This window comes from Aquila chrysaetos, chromosome 5 (genome assembly GCF_900496995.4).
Source record: "Aquila chrysaetos chrysaetos chromosome 5, bAquChr1.4, whole genome shotgun sequence".
Classification (NCBI taxonomy): Eukaryota; Metazoa; Chordata; class Aves; order Accipitriformes; family Accipitridae; genus Aquila; species Aquila chrysaetos.
Window position 1 is genome coordinate 34,268,754 of NC_044008.1, and position 16,035 is coordinate 34,284,788.

Below are 16,035 nucleotides of genomic sequence, written 5' to 3' on the forward strand. Positions count from 1 at the left end.
TTACATTACAGTTATACAAGGCAAAAAGAAAATGCTTATAAATTCTTCATGATTATTATGTCGCTGGTAATTTTAAAATCTTCTCCGAAGGAGTGACACTTCATCTATCGTTAAGCTTTCCCCATGCTGTATCAGAATTAGTGTTAAGCCAGAGGCCATCTGTGTAGCATTCAGTGTTTCTCTGGCTATATCTATATTAGTGAATTAAGTGTGCCTGAGGCTAATTGACGCAAAATGGCTCATGTCCATACTCTTAGCCCCAAAACAGGATAGCTATATCCAAATTTACTTCTGGGAATGGCCCCCTGACCAAGGGTAGCTTCTGAACAGTGCCTTTAAATTGCTTGAAAGAATGCTAATTGGCCTGGACAGAAATTGTTTCAGGCCCTTTTCTAACAATGTGGTAGCACGGGCAGTTCATTCCCATGCATGGGAATGCTCACAGCAGTGTTGATTTTACTAGTATAGATGTGTAGCCTTTACAACTTCAGACAGCTAAATCGATAGGTTACCTCTTTATCATCATCTCTAAATTTGTACTTAGCTGCATTCTCAGAATACACTGGGATACTTTAAGCCCCATAACTGCATATCGTTAAGTGATCAAAAGATGTAAAATTAGTCATTATTATTTTAGTTTTAGTCTGGATATGTTTGTGTTTATTTAAAACATACAGATATTTTTAAGTTGAATATATTTATGAAGGCCAGATTGCATTCCTTCTTAAAAACTAATTTCTAGTGAGATCTTGAGATAAAGAAGGGACTTGCTCCCGAGGCAGCTTTTTCCTCTCCATGTAGAACTTAAAGAGTTTATGTTCCTATTGTGCAGAATCCCAGCAGGATCCTCTTACTCAGATTTTTTTTTTTTTTTTTATTCCATTCTCACTTTTTTCATTAAAATTTGATCCATCTGGTAAAGTGTTCAAGAATTAATTAATTTTCATGTTTTTGTTTGATTTACCACATAAATAGGGCCATGTAAACTAATACATTTGCTTTGATTATGTGGTCAAAGTGTGGAATACAGATTAGCAGAGAAGTTGTAAATAGATTTAATTGCAGGAGAAGACTGATTTATAAGATGAAGGCAGAGAAGCGCAACTGTTAAAATTGCCGATTCTGTGCAGAATCTAATGATGAAATTACAGTTACATGAGGTGAAAAAATGGCGTAGCAATGTATTTTTAATAAAGACTTGTAGACTTACTCAGTAAATTTAAGAAACAGCCTATAAGCATTAGAAATCACGAAATTCTGGGGTTTTTTTTATTCTGTGTTTTATGCTTTTATTTAGTAACTGCTGAACAAGGCTGAAAGAAGGATTGTGGAAATGTTTACTGTGGTGGCTGGAGCAATTGCCGAAATCTAGAAAACCTATTTCTAAACTGCTGTTTTCATGAGATTTAAATCTACAATTACCATTCTCTGGTATAATATCCTTCTAAGTACGAGTCTTCCTACAGGAACCTTATCGGCCCTTCTTGTCAAAGTCGTGCTAGAATGTAGCAAAGAGTGTGCATTAATAATAGGCCAGGGATAAAGGACCATTTTCCAACAATTAAGATAGTACTTTACCTGTGCAGAGTCTGGACTTTGAAGCCTCATTCTAGGTTAAGAGCGTTTGAATAACATGCATAAGCAACATTTCTGTTGGCATAGTTATAATGAAATATGCAAATATGAGATATTATAAATTTTTTAGTGTTTTAAGTCCCGAGCGTAATTTTGTCTTTTCACTGCAGTCTGAAAAATATGTAATATTCCTAAATTTCAGAAACATCCAAGATAAGTATTTGCAGTTGAAAAGAAGTATGCAAGTCTCTGCAGATGAGACAGATTCCAGTTTAACAAAGTGTTTTGAGTAAGTGTATTATTGTAATCATAAGTATGTGGTGTGAGACCATTCACATATTGTGATATTTTGCTAGATTATGCCTTTATAGGAGAAATTTATTCTGCATAGCCAACACAATGTGAGTGACTATTACCTTCTGTAATACTGTAGATATCTGTGTTAGATATAATGGTTTGAGAGAAACTCAAAGAACTGGAAATTCCTGGTAGGATAAGTTCTTTTCAGGGCATTATTGCTGTGTGAATAACTTTTGTGTAACAGCTAGCAGGCAGAAAATTAAGGAATTTACTTCTCACATACCAAAAAACCCCCAATCTAGTTTTTGTAAAAACATTAATGAAGTCCTTGAAAGTGCACAAGGGAATGGTTCTTAGTTTTGTTGTGCAAATACCAGCCTTCTCTATTTACATATTTGGTAACGGAATTGTAAACTAAAGGCAACATGGAATCACCTTCTTAATTGTAGGTACTACAAGGCCAGTTTGCATCCTGAACTTGGGGAAAAAGCTAAGACTTAATTGCCATAGAAATGTTCTCTTTAGTGAGAACAAGTCTTCAGTCAATGCACTGACAGAATGTTGTTGTATTGCTGTAATAAGCGTTCTTTCTTTCTCCTTTTTTTTGGCATTAAGTGGGGAAAAAAAAAAGAAACAAAAGCAAAAATCTTTAATTTAGATTTCATAGTAGTTAAATAATAAACGTGCGTAGTGGGCAAATGAATCTATACCTGTTTATAATGCATATAGTTTTCTTCATATAGTTAATTACGTATTTGTTTGTTGTCTATATAGCTTTATAGAGTCAGTAGGTCTTCCAGCCAATTTAACAACTACTTGTGTTCACCATTCTGAAAGTTACACAACTTTGTACACAATATACATTAAATGTCTACACATGTATTTGCATTACAATGTCTTTATGTATGCAGTTGCTTCTCTCAAGAAATACTTCTGGAACACTTGGTTGTTGTTGTGGTTTAACCCCAGCCAGCAACTAAGCACCACACAGCTGCTTGCTCACTTCCCCCCCACCCAGTGGGATGGGGGAGAGAATTGGGGAGAAAAAAAGTAAAGCTCGTGGGTTGAGATAAAAACAGTTTAATAGGACAGAAAGGAAGAAAATAAATAATAATAATTATAATAACAATAATAGATAATAAAAAGACAGTGATAATAAAAGAATTGTAACGTACAAAACAAGTGATGCACAATGCAATTGCTCATCACTTGCCGACTGATGCCCAGTCAGTTTGCGAGCAGCGATCCCCTCCTGGCCCAACTCCCCCCAGTTTATATACTGGGCATGATGTCACATGGTATGGGATACCCCTTTGGCCAGTTTGGGTCAGCTGTCCTGGCTGTGTCCCCTCCCAACTTCTTGTGCCCCTCCAGCCTTCTTGCTGGCTGGGCATCAGAAGCTGCAAAATCCTTGACTTTGTTGTTGCTAAGCAGTGTTTATACTGAAAACATCAGTGTGTTATCAACATTATTCTCAAACCAAAACATAACACTATACCAGCTACTAGAAGGAAGGTTAACTCTATCCCAACCAAAACCAGGACAGTTTAGTCTGTGGTGATCAAAGCCCATAATATATTTAATGTACTTTTGCTTGTTTCTAATCTTATGAGCGACTATGAGATTTTTAGCTTTAATATTTGGCAAAATATGAGCCACTATTTTTAATGGAAGTCCCCAGCTTTAAAACATGCTTCAAGTTATCACACTGTGTAGGAATGATAACTTTGTGTTCTGAATTTTGTTAAAATAAATATGTGTTCTTTTATGTATATATTAAAAAAATATTTCCTCTTTAAATACACTTATAAGATAAATTTGTCAGTTGCCATCGAAACACCATGCAGTCCTAGGATATATTTGTGAAAGAATGCATGTTTACAAGTGATTTTTATTTTGGTATTTACTTTGACACTTGACGTAGTGACCTAAATAGTGTTCACTGAACACAAATTTTTACATTCAGTGCAGACTCACAGACATTACAAGACATGCTGTGTATAACTAACCCTATGTAGGAAGCTGTATTTAGTTGAAAGTATTATTATTACTGTATCACAATACATCTTACAGAGTAGAGACATGTATCACTACCAGCTCTGCAGTGGATACAGGAATACTGAAAACTGTTGTAGAGCTTTTCATTATGTGGTGGCATTTGGGATTTCAGTGGCTGCCTGAAACTAGATGGCTGGTGTGGGTGATAGTATGTTATTGTGACTTGCTTTGGGCAAGCCGCACAATGCTTGGTTACAATTTCCTGCACATGCCTACAGTGCTTTCTAACTTGGTACCATTTCTGTTAGTGCATCTTGGCCATTCAGGTACTCTTGTGTTCAGGCACTGTGGGGAAATTCAGGTGGTACTGTAGACTGTATCTCAAAATAGAGAAACTTCGTGGTTTTTTCTAGAATTTGCGAGCATGTTATGAAGATAGCAAAAAATCTTGAGGATTCTGATGTTCTGTTTGAAGAGCTGAACTCAGACTGCTGTAATACTTGACCGACTTGATGAGCTGTCATCCTAGATGGCAACAGAATGACTATAATATTAGTAAGATGAATACATCTGGGAATTGCCTTTGTTGAAAAGTTAATTCCCAGATACAGACTGGAGAAGTAATACTATTAATAATGGTACAGCTCAGATATTCCTGGATGTGAAGCCCATCAGATCTAATGAAACAGCTGCTGAAGCAGTAAGAGGTGATGCTGGTTTTGAATTGTTTTTGGCAAGCAGTGAGAATGCAGTAGAAGCGTTAGTCCTGGAAAATAACTGTGGACTGCAGCTGTGGATCACAAGTGGATTCAGTTTAAATTAAATTTAAAAATAAATGAAAACAAGCCTGTAAGTGAAATATCTTAATTTCAAAAGAGCAGGTGTTAATGCATTTTGGTGTCAGTTACAGCCTAGTAGACCAGAATTTAGTTGCTTAACTGTGTCAAGACTTTGTCAACTGGGCCCACTGCTTTTGCTGTATGGAAACTTTCCCATGCAGTCCTTCTGATGGATTTGGCCACAGGATTTAAGAAGAGTTAGAGGAAAGTTAAAGGAATGTAGAAGTAGCAGAAGGACTAACTTTGCTTTCAGCTACTCTTTTGGCTAACAAATCTTCATGGTGAATGAATCTTTTGCCTTTTATTTTAGGACTTCTTATTCCCTCTCCCCTCCTTCTGTAATAACACAGAGTTCCTCTTAACTTAGAGATGGTCAAAATACCTGTTTCTTCTCCTGTTCTCAGTTACACAGTGTATTTATCCAGAATCTGTTGGAGTTCATGATAGTGCAGTTCTTCAGAGGCTTGTGTTGTCAGCCCCCAGCCACCCCAGTTTTTTGAAGCTGTGCTCCAGCATACACACTTTAGTTGGCTGGCATATGTCTTCTATTATTTTCCTTCTAAACTGGAGCATTATTAGTATGAAAGCATAAAATAGTTTCTTAATTTCTTTCCCCTTGGTGTTCCCAAAGATACTAAGAATGTATTTTCAGTGACTTTAGAATGAATTTTTTTTGTTACTTAGAAGCATTGCAATTTTTTCTTGTAATGTCTAACAAAGTGAAACTTTCAGTATTGCTGATGCTCATGAATTTTACACTTCTTTTTCTAACGCTGAATAATATATCTTGCCTTAACAAATACTCGGAACTTTGTGAAGGCATGTATATGATTTTTTTCTGTTTAGAAAGGCTTCTTGGTAGGTTAAGAATTTTTTAACCAAGTTTCAAGCAAACCACAAATTGAACCATCTACCACGTAGTCTCACGTAACCTGTGTTTACAAAATGTTATTAACACATTTAAATTCCAGTGTATGCAATCTTAGTTTATATGTGGATCTGTGCAAAGGTTTTAGATGAAGTTTTATCTGCACAGGGCCTTCTAAATTTGCTCACAATTCTCCTAACATGTAACAGGATGATGTCAGGGTAGAGGCTGGAGTTGTGGAGTCCCTGGTATGGTGCGTGTGGTCAGATGGGGCTGCAGGGGAACTGACTCTGGAACAGGCCAGCCCAGGCGGGAGGACAGTGTTCTGCAGCCACGTAGTGGAGCACCAGGCCAGATGTTTGAAAAGCACAACTGATGGAGTTCCCTACTCATCTGGCAACTTGGCCAGGTACGGAGTTAAGAGTCTTGATTTGTCAGCCTGTCTCACTAGGGGGTCACAGTAAGCCAGAAATCAAACAAGTACTGCTGAGGGTCATATGTGGAGTGTTTCACTGGGTGTTTTATACGTGAGATACTCAGTTTCTGAGTTAGACAACATGAAGATGGAAAACACACAAACATTGTTTTGAAGGATTCAGCTGCAAGCATCAGTTCTGACAATAATATGATGTAAGGGTTGAATTGGAATGCATCGTGCCCTCGGGGCCGAGGAAAAAAAGCCCTGAAGAGATTGCCGATGGCACTGGCGAAACACTCAGATACGAAATCAAGTTAGAGGCAGCTTGTTGGTGTATGCTAGAAGTGTGAGCAGAGCCTTGAAGCGGTTTGTTGAGTTTGACATTTCCAGGAACTAGTTAGGTTAACTCTTGGGACAGGGGTTTTGTAAGCAAACATCTAGGAGATGAGTTAATGAGTTAGATCATTACTTGGGGCAGCTGCAGCAGCAGCTTCGTTAAGTTCTAGGCAGGAGTTTCATTCCAGAGTGTGGCACCAGTCTCTGCTGTGTGCAGTAGCAGCAGGCGAATTGAGCATAAGCGCTTTGTCCCTGCCGAGAAACAGCCTTCTCTGTGATTAAAATACTGCCTGCTATTAGGATTCATAAATGGATTTTCAAGTAACTGTAACAGGCATAGATTCATTATATACGACTGTAATGGATTGTCTGATAAAGATGTTAGCTTTTTAAAAAGGTTGCAGCTTTTGATTGGCACCACAAGTTAATGAGTTGTCCCTTGTAAAGAAGTTAGATGTACAACTGGGTAAACTACACCTGAGTGCAAGTACCAGTGTGTTGCGTGTATTAGGGAGGAAAGTTATTGGAAGTCTGAGTTTTTTTTTTTTTTTAAGTTCAAAATCTTACAATAATAGGTAGCTTTTACATTTTTTTTTTTTTCCCCTGCTGCCTCCAATATTTTTAGTTACTTTTATTGTTTTACCCAAGCATGGACCCCTGTTCTGAAAATTTTCTAGTGGGCATAGCGTTGCCACCATGGAATTCCTTAGTCTTTCAGATCAGGGTAAAAGTCATGTCAAATTAGGTGCAAAGAGACAGTATGCAACGATTCTCACTTAGGGTGACACAAACTGGAATATGGAGTAGTGTGAAATCTTTATTGCAGTAAGGATTTTGTCTCATGATTATTTAGGATGTTGTTGTTGATGAGATTGCTAATAGGGAGAGGGGATGCAAGAGAATGAGCAGGAAGAGCATGTCTGTCTTGCTTCGTAACAGAAGGTGTTCAAGCTAACAGAATTGGTGCAAGTTCATGTTGTCAATCCCTTGCTAATAACACTGCCAAAAAGACAGTTCCAAGAAAGATCAGGTGGAGAGCTCAGGTAGGAATGGTACCTGCTTGTCCTTCAGTCTAATACAAACGTAAGGAATTGGTGGTTGGACTGTGCTGGTTGATGCTGCATCACTGTTTTGCCAGGCACTGGCTTAATATACGTATTTGGCAAATCTACTGTGTCCTGGTATAGGGAGCCAAAATATCCAAATAAACCAGATATTTTATACCAATACACAAAACAGGTTGACAGATGCTAAGAGAGTATGTGGTGTACTCTAAATTTTCAATCTGAGACCATCGTAATCTGAAAGTCTAGATGCTTTTTTATTCAAATTCTCCACTTTCATGAGAAGCAGATTCAGACGGTAGCAGAAATGTCCCCCGAACCTTAGCTTGAGAGTGGCAGTGTACTGTAAGCCCATTCAGGGCTATTGTTGATAGTAAATTCTGTATGCCACTAGCTGTGTCTAGTGTAGACTTACTTTCATTGGTATTTTTCCCCCAAATATCTGAAAAACAAGCCTGAAACTAACTTGACTGAATAAAAACCTGTGTTGTTATTTAAATACGTATTTTTAATGGACAAAAATATTAGCTATTTTCATGGAACTTGTTTTCTCATGGACCTGAATGAAACAAAATGACTTATTGAAGTTCTGTCACAGGAACAGAATGTGTAATATGTCAGTTTGATTTTCAAAGGGGTATTATCTTTTGATTTCCAACTCAAGGGATCCTTAAAGGAAGCAAGTTTTCAGGAAGCATTGAAATCACTTGCCATTCAAAAAGTAGCCAGACTTCACATGTCTCTGGTTGCCCATGTATTTTCCCGTATTTCAGTACTTTGCATATCCCATAGTTCTAGCTATTCACCAGGTATGTGCGTGTGTTTGGGGTTTTTTTTTGTTTGTTTGTTTGGGTTTGTTGTTGTTGTTGTGTTGGTGTTTGGGTTTTGTTTGTTTGGGGTTTTTTTCTTTCATTTTTTTGGTTTTGTGGTTGTTTTTTTTCCTGGGGGTGGTGTTCCGTGGGTTTTTTTTCTGTTTGGTTGGTTTTGTTTTTTAATTCAGCCTCTCAGAATAGAGGTGCGATCCAAGCTGAAAGGAGGGAGTGGCTGTAAATTGCCACTGGGTTTCATTGCATTTCAGTTTCTTGAATATTTTGGATCGTGTGTGCACTGGGCTATCACCAGTTCAAGATGCCATGCTAACAGTGTGGAGCGCCTTTCAATGTTGTGTACAGAAGGCAGTTTTCCTCATTACTCCATTCTCACCAAGGCTTCAGCATAGTACTTAGTTTTTTTCCTCAGATGTCTTTGAAACTTTTATATCCCATATACATTGCTTGTTTCATTAGTAGTTTTGTTCTGGTCCTTCATTTAGTTAGTTGCTTTAGTTCTTTTTTGTACATATTAGCTGCATCTTTCTCTTTCAGGGCCTAATCATTCAGTTGGCATTGAAATTAAAAGAGAAGATTGGAAGATTGAGACCTGTATTGTTGATGTATACCCCTGTGACTTTGCTAAATTAAGGAAGCATTCTGAATTCCTAAAAACCTTTTTCTGTGATCAAAGTATGCATTTCTAGTTTATAGCTACAGATCTAAGTTGTTTTGAAACATGAGATTAGCCTTTTGTAACTATCTGATTATGAGCTTTTGCACAACAGTTTTTCAGTAATAGAAAAGCTCCATTTTATTATTCTTAAATTTCTTGTATCTTTAGAGCAAGACCTGTCTTCATGATAACTATTCTGCTGTTTGCATAGTAGCTGTATGCCAGACTGGTAAGATTAGAATTTAAGACTAGTAAAGCTCATTTACAAGCTAATTTACAAAGCTCCTTCTCGACACTAAAATTCCAGGTCACGCATTCTCTCTGCAGGAAACAAAAGGAGGGTTTGGAGGATTGAGGTCTGTACAACTGTCTGTAAACAGTCGGTACTTATGTAGCATAAAGGAATCATAGTAAAGCAGTCTAATATGGTCTGGTTATTATGGTTGAAATTCAGTAATACAGTGCTGTTAAACTTGATAGAAATAGTGAAGCTTCCTCCCTCTAAACGAGCAGTATCTTAAAAGTAATAAGTGTATGTGTTAGAGGTGGAGAATGTCTTTCTATTTGTTATGGTTTTTTTCGTTTGTTTGTTTGTTTTGTTTGTTTTTTTCCTCAGTAAAACTTGATTAGTTTGGGGTGAAATAGGAAAGAGGGAGTGCTCTTTGAAGAGGTGGAACTTTGGTAAATTGCATAACAACAAAAAGAACTGAGAATTTAAGAAAGTAAAGTTGGTATTTGCTTTGGCATAAGGAAAAATTAGATCATCACTTAAGGTTGATTTGAATACTGGTTTCCTATGAAATATTTAGTAAGACATTTGTGAGAGCTTCGTGAGAGTTGTCAACACTGAAAAAGATTACAACTGTTGCAGTTTGCAAAGGTCTTTTAATTCATACATAAAATTTTTCTTCCCTCCTGCCCCCATTTTCTTAATCAAACCAAGTGGAAAACAATGTAATTGTTTGGGTTTGGAGAGGGAAGAAGGAAAGTAGATTTTGAAATTTCAGGGTTTCTGTGTTTGGCAGAACTGTTTTAACACATTTTAATAAAGTAGGTATTAACAGAGGAGCACATCTAGGGTATTCATATTGTTCAGCTCTGCTGGGACATGGCTTTAATAAAAAGCATAAGGTTCAGTATTTGTATTTTAAAGTATGAAACAACATGGATTATTTTATGATACATAAGACTTTTTTTTTTAAATGCTTAAATAGCTATTCATTCTTGGTAGAATGGACAAGTTCAGAAAAAGATGGTAATAGATTTGCACACTGTATTTTAGGTATTATGTGTATTTCTGTATAGGGATTTTTACTTCATTTTATAAATATTCTTGTGAAATCTTATATTCAGTAATGGAAGTGTTTTATGCTAAGCTTAAGCTTTGACTCAGACCAACAAATATGAGGAAAGTAGATCTAGCCACACCACTGCTGAAGTCCCATTAGACAAGCTAAGGCAGCATAGCTTCTGCCAGTGTAGAAATAGCACATGTGCATCATCATCTTGCCATCCTCAGCTGTGTACACCTGCTGTTTCCCCTGCATCAGCTCTAGTATTCATCTGACCAGTGTTCAGTTTGAAAAATCAGTGGAAAGCCAACCTAAAATCCTCTTTGTTTGCTAAATGAGCTCTGTGAAGAGTGAGAGACTGGATGGTCAGAAGGAGGGAAGGTCAAGCTGTCTCTGACCTACTCCTTTAGGTCTTGATCATAAATGCACATATATTTAGGCTCTGTTTAAATAGGTTTGACTTACTTGATTAATCTGATTAATTGATTTGATTAATCTGATTCAGGACTTTGTGAAGGCCATATCTTTTCCTCAATTTCAACATCTTTTGATGATCTCATAGGAGTACAAAGCAAAGCATATGCTTGTGCATGAGTAGGAAAGATCAGTTCTAGATTTTTAGGTTTCCTTGTCACTTGGTATCAGAAGTTAGACTAGTTTTGTGAAATCATCTTTTCAACATTGATCACCTCAATTACAGTACAAACTCATTCAAACCACGATGACAGTGATGATGACAGATTCAGTGATTTACTGAACTGTTTGAAAGACAACAAACAAATGCTGGTAGCAGATAGAAGACTAGACTTTTGCAGTGAGTAGTAGTGGTTTTAACTGAAAGTATTTTAATTGTTCCCATAGTTCATTTTGCACCAGGGTAAATTGGAAATATTGTGGCACTGCATACTACTAGACTTTCACACAGTTGAGGATCTTGCACAACTGTGTTCTTAGTATTTTAGAAGCCACTACTAAGTTTCTTTTAAAATACCAGTCACTAACATGTACAGGTGGGAATTTAGCCTGACAGAATACATAAGCCACTGGTATTTTTTCAGTTTGTAGTCACTACAATATTTTCTGGGTTCAGAATAGGGAAGAGATGCTGGTCAGTACATAGGTGTACGTAGTTCAAAACAGTGAGCCTTAAATAAATGCTTCTGCCACTGGAAGAATAATATACTTTATAGATTATTTAAACCCATGGATTTCTAGCTTTCACAGTTGGAGATGAGTGTTTTATTCCAGTAAACCTTGTTTTTAAGCTGTGTTAGGCTATCTACATGGCTATTTTGAGAAACCAGTACAGATATGCTTTAGAATGCGTGGAGTCATGGGACGCATAAGACTGCATGGTACATTATTCACCAGGCATTCATTTTTTGATTGTACACTTGGATGTTTGGCTATGTTACTACAGCCTCATGCTTTTTAAAATCTTTTTATCAGTTATATTCTACAGAGTCTGTATTTGTCTTTTAAATTGCTTAATCCCCTACTATATTTAATATTAATCTCCCATGCAGAGCTTGAGAGTGGTTCTGAACTGAGCTCTAACATGCTCTCCAGTGTGTGTAGCCCCCCTGCCCCCCCCCAAAAAACCCTGTACTTGTGTTATTTTTTTTTTTAAAGTTATCCTAAAATGTTTAAGAAGTTCTCAAGTAAATGGTAATACAGAAAATGGAAATGGTCACATCTTATCTTTTTGTGTGTCTGTGATTGCCATATTCAGCAAGGTAACGTTCATTTATGGAGTGCTTAACAATTCATTGATATTGGAAGGAAATGATTTAAAAAAAAATAAAGCTTGAATAGCTGAAAGCAGATAATAAAGCAGAATAAAGCTATGGTATTACTTCTCTGATATAATGCAAGAAGGAAATCAAAGAATAAAACAGTTGTATAAATACTTAGGTCAGGCTCTCTAAATGACCATTTCAATGCAACAAAAAATAAATTCTTTAGAAGGGAGGTGCACTATTCTATTTTTAGTTTTCCCCCTTGGAGTAGTGTCTTTGCTCGTAAGCTGAGAATCACCTTTTGTCATATAGAAGCTATGGATTGTATTTGGTTTTGATCTTTGGATATAAGATGTAAGGTAAAGGAAAGAAATAAGATAAAAGGCTAAGGAAAATGTAGTGGAAGAGAAAAATTAGGATTTAGATTTAAAAACCTGTGGGTAGGAGAGTGAGTTATGAGTTTTAAAAAGTTATAAACAATTTTATAAGATTTTACTTTTTTGCAGATTTTAAATTGGAACCTAATTTGCATAGGATTTTTAGTTTAAAGATAAAAACCAACCATATTTAAATGTAATTTTTAGTCTGTTAAAATCCCTAAACGCCAATGATAGTGCAGGGAAGATTTTTGCTGACTCCTTAATTCAGTCAAGAGTCTACGTAATGAGGAGGGCACTATAGCAGTGGTTCACATAACATGTATAGTACTTTGAATATCCTAAGTGCTAGTCAGACACAAATCATAGTTGCATGTGATATGGTACACCATGATATACCTTATTAACTCTGAAATTTTTTCCTTTCTTCTGGAATGTACCATTTTCTTAAAAAAAAAAAAAAGTTTTTGCTAACATTTTAAAGGTATGGTTATGTCACTGATATCTCATTTCATGAAAAAATTACTAATTTAATGCATGTGAAATATTCCCCAGAGGTCAATGAGAATACTGTTTTCTTAGAATCTTTCTGATTCACCATGAGTTAATGACTTCAGTGTCTACTGACAAAAATTATACCAAAAGCTTGTATTTTTTTCTCATATATTAAATATTTTTAGCATATACAAAGAGTAAGATAAGTGTTTTAAATGATTTTCCGATTATACGATGTTTTTATTATGATTTAATTGACTTGAATTGTCAGTTTTCAGCACAATGAAAGTTTGTAAATTTAGGTAGCTTTGTGATCTTGACATAATTTCATTAAGGGTTTAGCAGCTACATATCAGTGTGAAGTCAAGGCTACAGTGGGCCTTTTAAGTTGACTTTATATATTGGACTGCAGAAAGTTCTGAAAGTTAAGGTTTTTAATGCTAAATTAACTGTTAATTGATATAATTAATTTACCAAGCTGTTTGACTGTTTACTTTTGGTATATATAACTTGTGTGCTTGCAGTCCATTCTGTGTACAGTATATCAGCATTTTTTTTTTTCTTAAGGGGTTTGGAGGTATTTCCAATAATCATTAGCTGCAGCCATGGCTCAGAACTTCTGATCCTGAATTGTTGCCCTCGGTATCCCTGAATTCTCTTACTCTTGTGTAATTGCTAGGGCTTGGTATACTGTTTCTCTTTAGGTCAGGCAAAAAGAAATAAGTGTTTTTCTGGACTTGACCTCAGTATGTGTATTGGTAATCTGCATAGAGTAATTTTTATGATGCTTCTACCTGCAGAGTTGGATGGCAAAAGCAAAAACTGATTTTGGTAAAATGGACTTAGTCACAAGAGGGCTCAACAGATTGCAATTTAGCTAGGGACTGTTGTTGAGAAATGTGAAGAAATTTAATATCTAAATCCATAATTCCACATAACTGCATTTTCTGTATCGCCTAGTGTCAGTGTGACTCACGTTTATGTTTTATATCACTTTGACTATTGTATCCAGTAAATCTCCATGTTTGTACAGTTTATTTTCTTCGGCAGTTCAGCTCTTGGGGGATTTAGTTGTACTACATATATTCAACCCCCCCCCCCTTTTTTTTTTTTTTTTTTTTTTTTAAATTTCAGTTATCTAGAAAAGTATGAAAAAGTCCATCATTTTGGGGAGGAGGATGATGAGGTACAACCAGGCAATCCAAAGCCACAACTTCCTATTGGTGCAATTCCAACTTCCTATAACTACCAGCAACACAGTGTGTCAGGTAAATTTTTAAGGAAAAAAAGTGCTATTTTTTTCCATACATATACATATGTGTGTGTGTGTGTGTTTCGACAGGGTACAGAAATAAGTGTGTAGATAAGTTTACAGTATTATTAAAACCATCAAATCTGTAGGTCACTCAAATTGCTAATTTAATAGACTCAAAAACCTTTCCACTGTTAACCAAAACTAAATAAGAAAAGCTATTTCTCTTCTTTACAAGTGTTTCTCTTTCTAATTAGCAGGGCTAAGTAGTTGTCTTGAAAAAACATACCTTGAAAATTTGCAGATTGTGTTTCTGTCACATCAGTCATTTCTCTACAGAGCCAAATACCTGAATTGAGTATACGATTAATTAAGCTTTAAAATCTGAGGAATAAAGCACACGCGTAAGGAGCCAGAATCAACACCATTGTAATTTAGAGAACAAAGTATCAATCTTGAACCAATAAACAAATCAGAAGCTGGTGGACTCTGTGGAATGGATGTGTAATTCGTTGTGTAGAAAGCGACTCCAAATTGTATTACAATTCTATACTGCTTTAATTAAAGTTTGCATTTTCAAAGCTTTTGTTTGGGAGAACATACTGCAGTATTGCATTCTGGAGATGAGGAAGGAATTAATATCTAACTAGAAAGGTACACAGCTAAGTAGAATGTGTTCAGCGTTTTGGCCAAAGACTAATGGAAAAAAATAAATTGAATACTGTAAAAACTTGTTAAAACCCAAAATACCTTATTACTAAACTTTTAAAAAAGTTATCGTTCGTAATAATATTGCTTAATGTATAATCTGAATATTAATTAGTTTAGCTGTGAAAATGTTGGTTTATGTTTTGGTTTTTTGTTTTTTTTGTTTGTTTTGTTTTGTTTTTTTTCTTATTTAGATTACCTTCGTCAAAGCTATGGGCTGTCTATGGACTTAAACTCACCAAATGACTATAATAAATTGGTGCTTTCACTGTTATCTGGACTCCCAAATGAAGTGGACTTTGCAATTAATGTATGTACTCTTCTTTCAAATGAAAGCAAACATGTTATGCAGCTTGAAAAGGACCCTAAAATCATCACTTTACTGCTTGCAAATGCTGGGGTGTTTGATGACAGTAAGTATATAACAACATTTTTGCAACAGAAAGAGTCAATAGCTGTTGTAGCATCTTTCACAACCGTTGTTAATGAAAATGTTTATAATTTATTGCACTGTAATATACTTACATCTAGTTTTTCTTTTTACCTTGTCCACAGTTAGTTTTTATCAGACATCACAAATGCCTTCTAAGTTAGGTAATTTAAAACAGTGTTGTTTAACAGTTTAGTAAAATGTAAGAATTAGTTTTTCAGTGATAAATTGTTCAAGATGCTCAAATTTACAGCATTGAATCTCCATCTGCTTGTAGTGTATTACTGCTTTCTTCTGAATTCATAGGACCATGCTGAGTTTTCATAATTCTTTTCTAGTAGCAGTCACAAATTTAAAAATTAAAAAAGGGCAGTCTGAAAACAGTGACCCACTAAGATTTTTATCCTGATACTTCACTACACATTCAACTGTAGTGAAATTCAGAATACAAAACTCAAGGGATAAAAACCTTAATCTGACTTTCAGAATTACTTAATGTGTTAGCACATAAATTTTAAGAGAGACTCTTCCACCAAAATACTTCAGTATGTGAAATAAATTCTTCTGACTTGTTCAGTGTGACCTCCATGGCAAATTGTTCCTTATTAATTTCTTGTTTGTTTTTCTGTCAAGGAGAGGGGAAAAAAATAAGTTAACCCAAACCATCCTAAAATCATAACAGCATAGCTCCTGTCTCATGGTGGTGAGGATGAAGTATTTACTGATTTTTATGTACTGATTTTTTTATATACTGAATTTCAGAAATTACCACCATAAGAAATTGCTCAAATGAGCTTTTTCAGCTAAGTATATTTAAGTCTGCTAGTACAGATGATCATATCTGTTTGGGTATAAATCT

At 35.7% G+C, this 16,035-nt stretch overlaps 1 protein-coding gene across 1 annotated transcript in view; it reads left to right on the top strand.

Moving 5' to 3' along the window:
* Window positions 1-16,035, top strand: part of ARID2 (AT-rich interaction domain 2) — a 107,718-nt gene that overhangs the window by 48,160 nt on the left and 43,523 nt on the right. Inside the window, exons 4-5 of the mRNA XM_030015070.2 lie at window positions 13,921-14,054; window positions 14,941-15,159. Of these exons, the coding sequence (XP_029870930.1) occupies window positions 13,921-14,054; window positions 14,941-15,159 (353 nt within the window). The remainder of the gene's footprint in view (window positions 1-13,920; window positions 14,055-14,940; window positions 15,160-16,035) is intronic.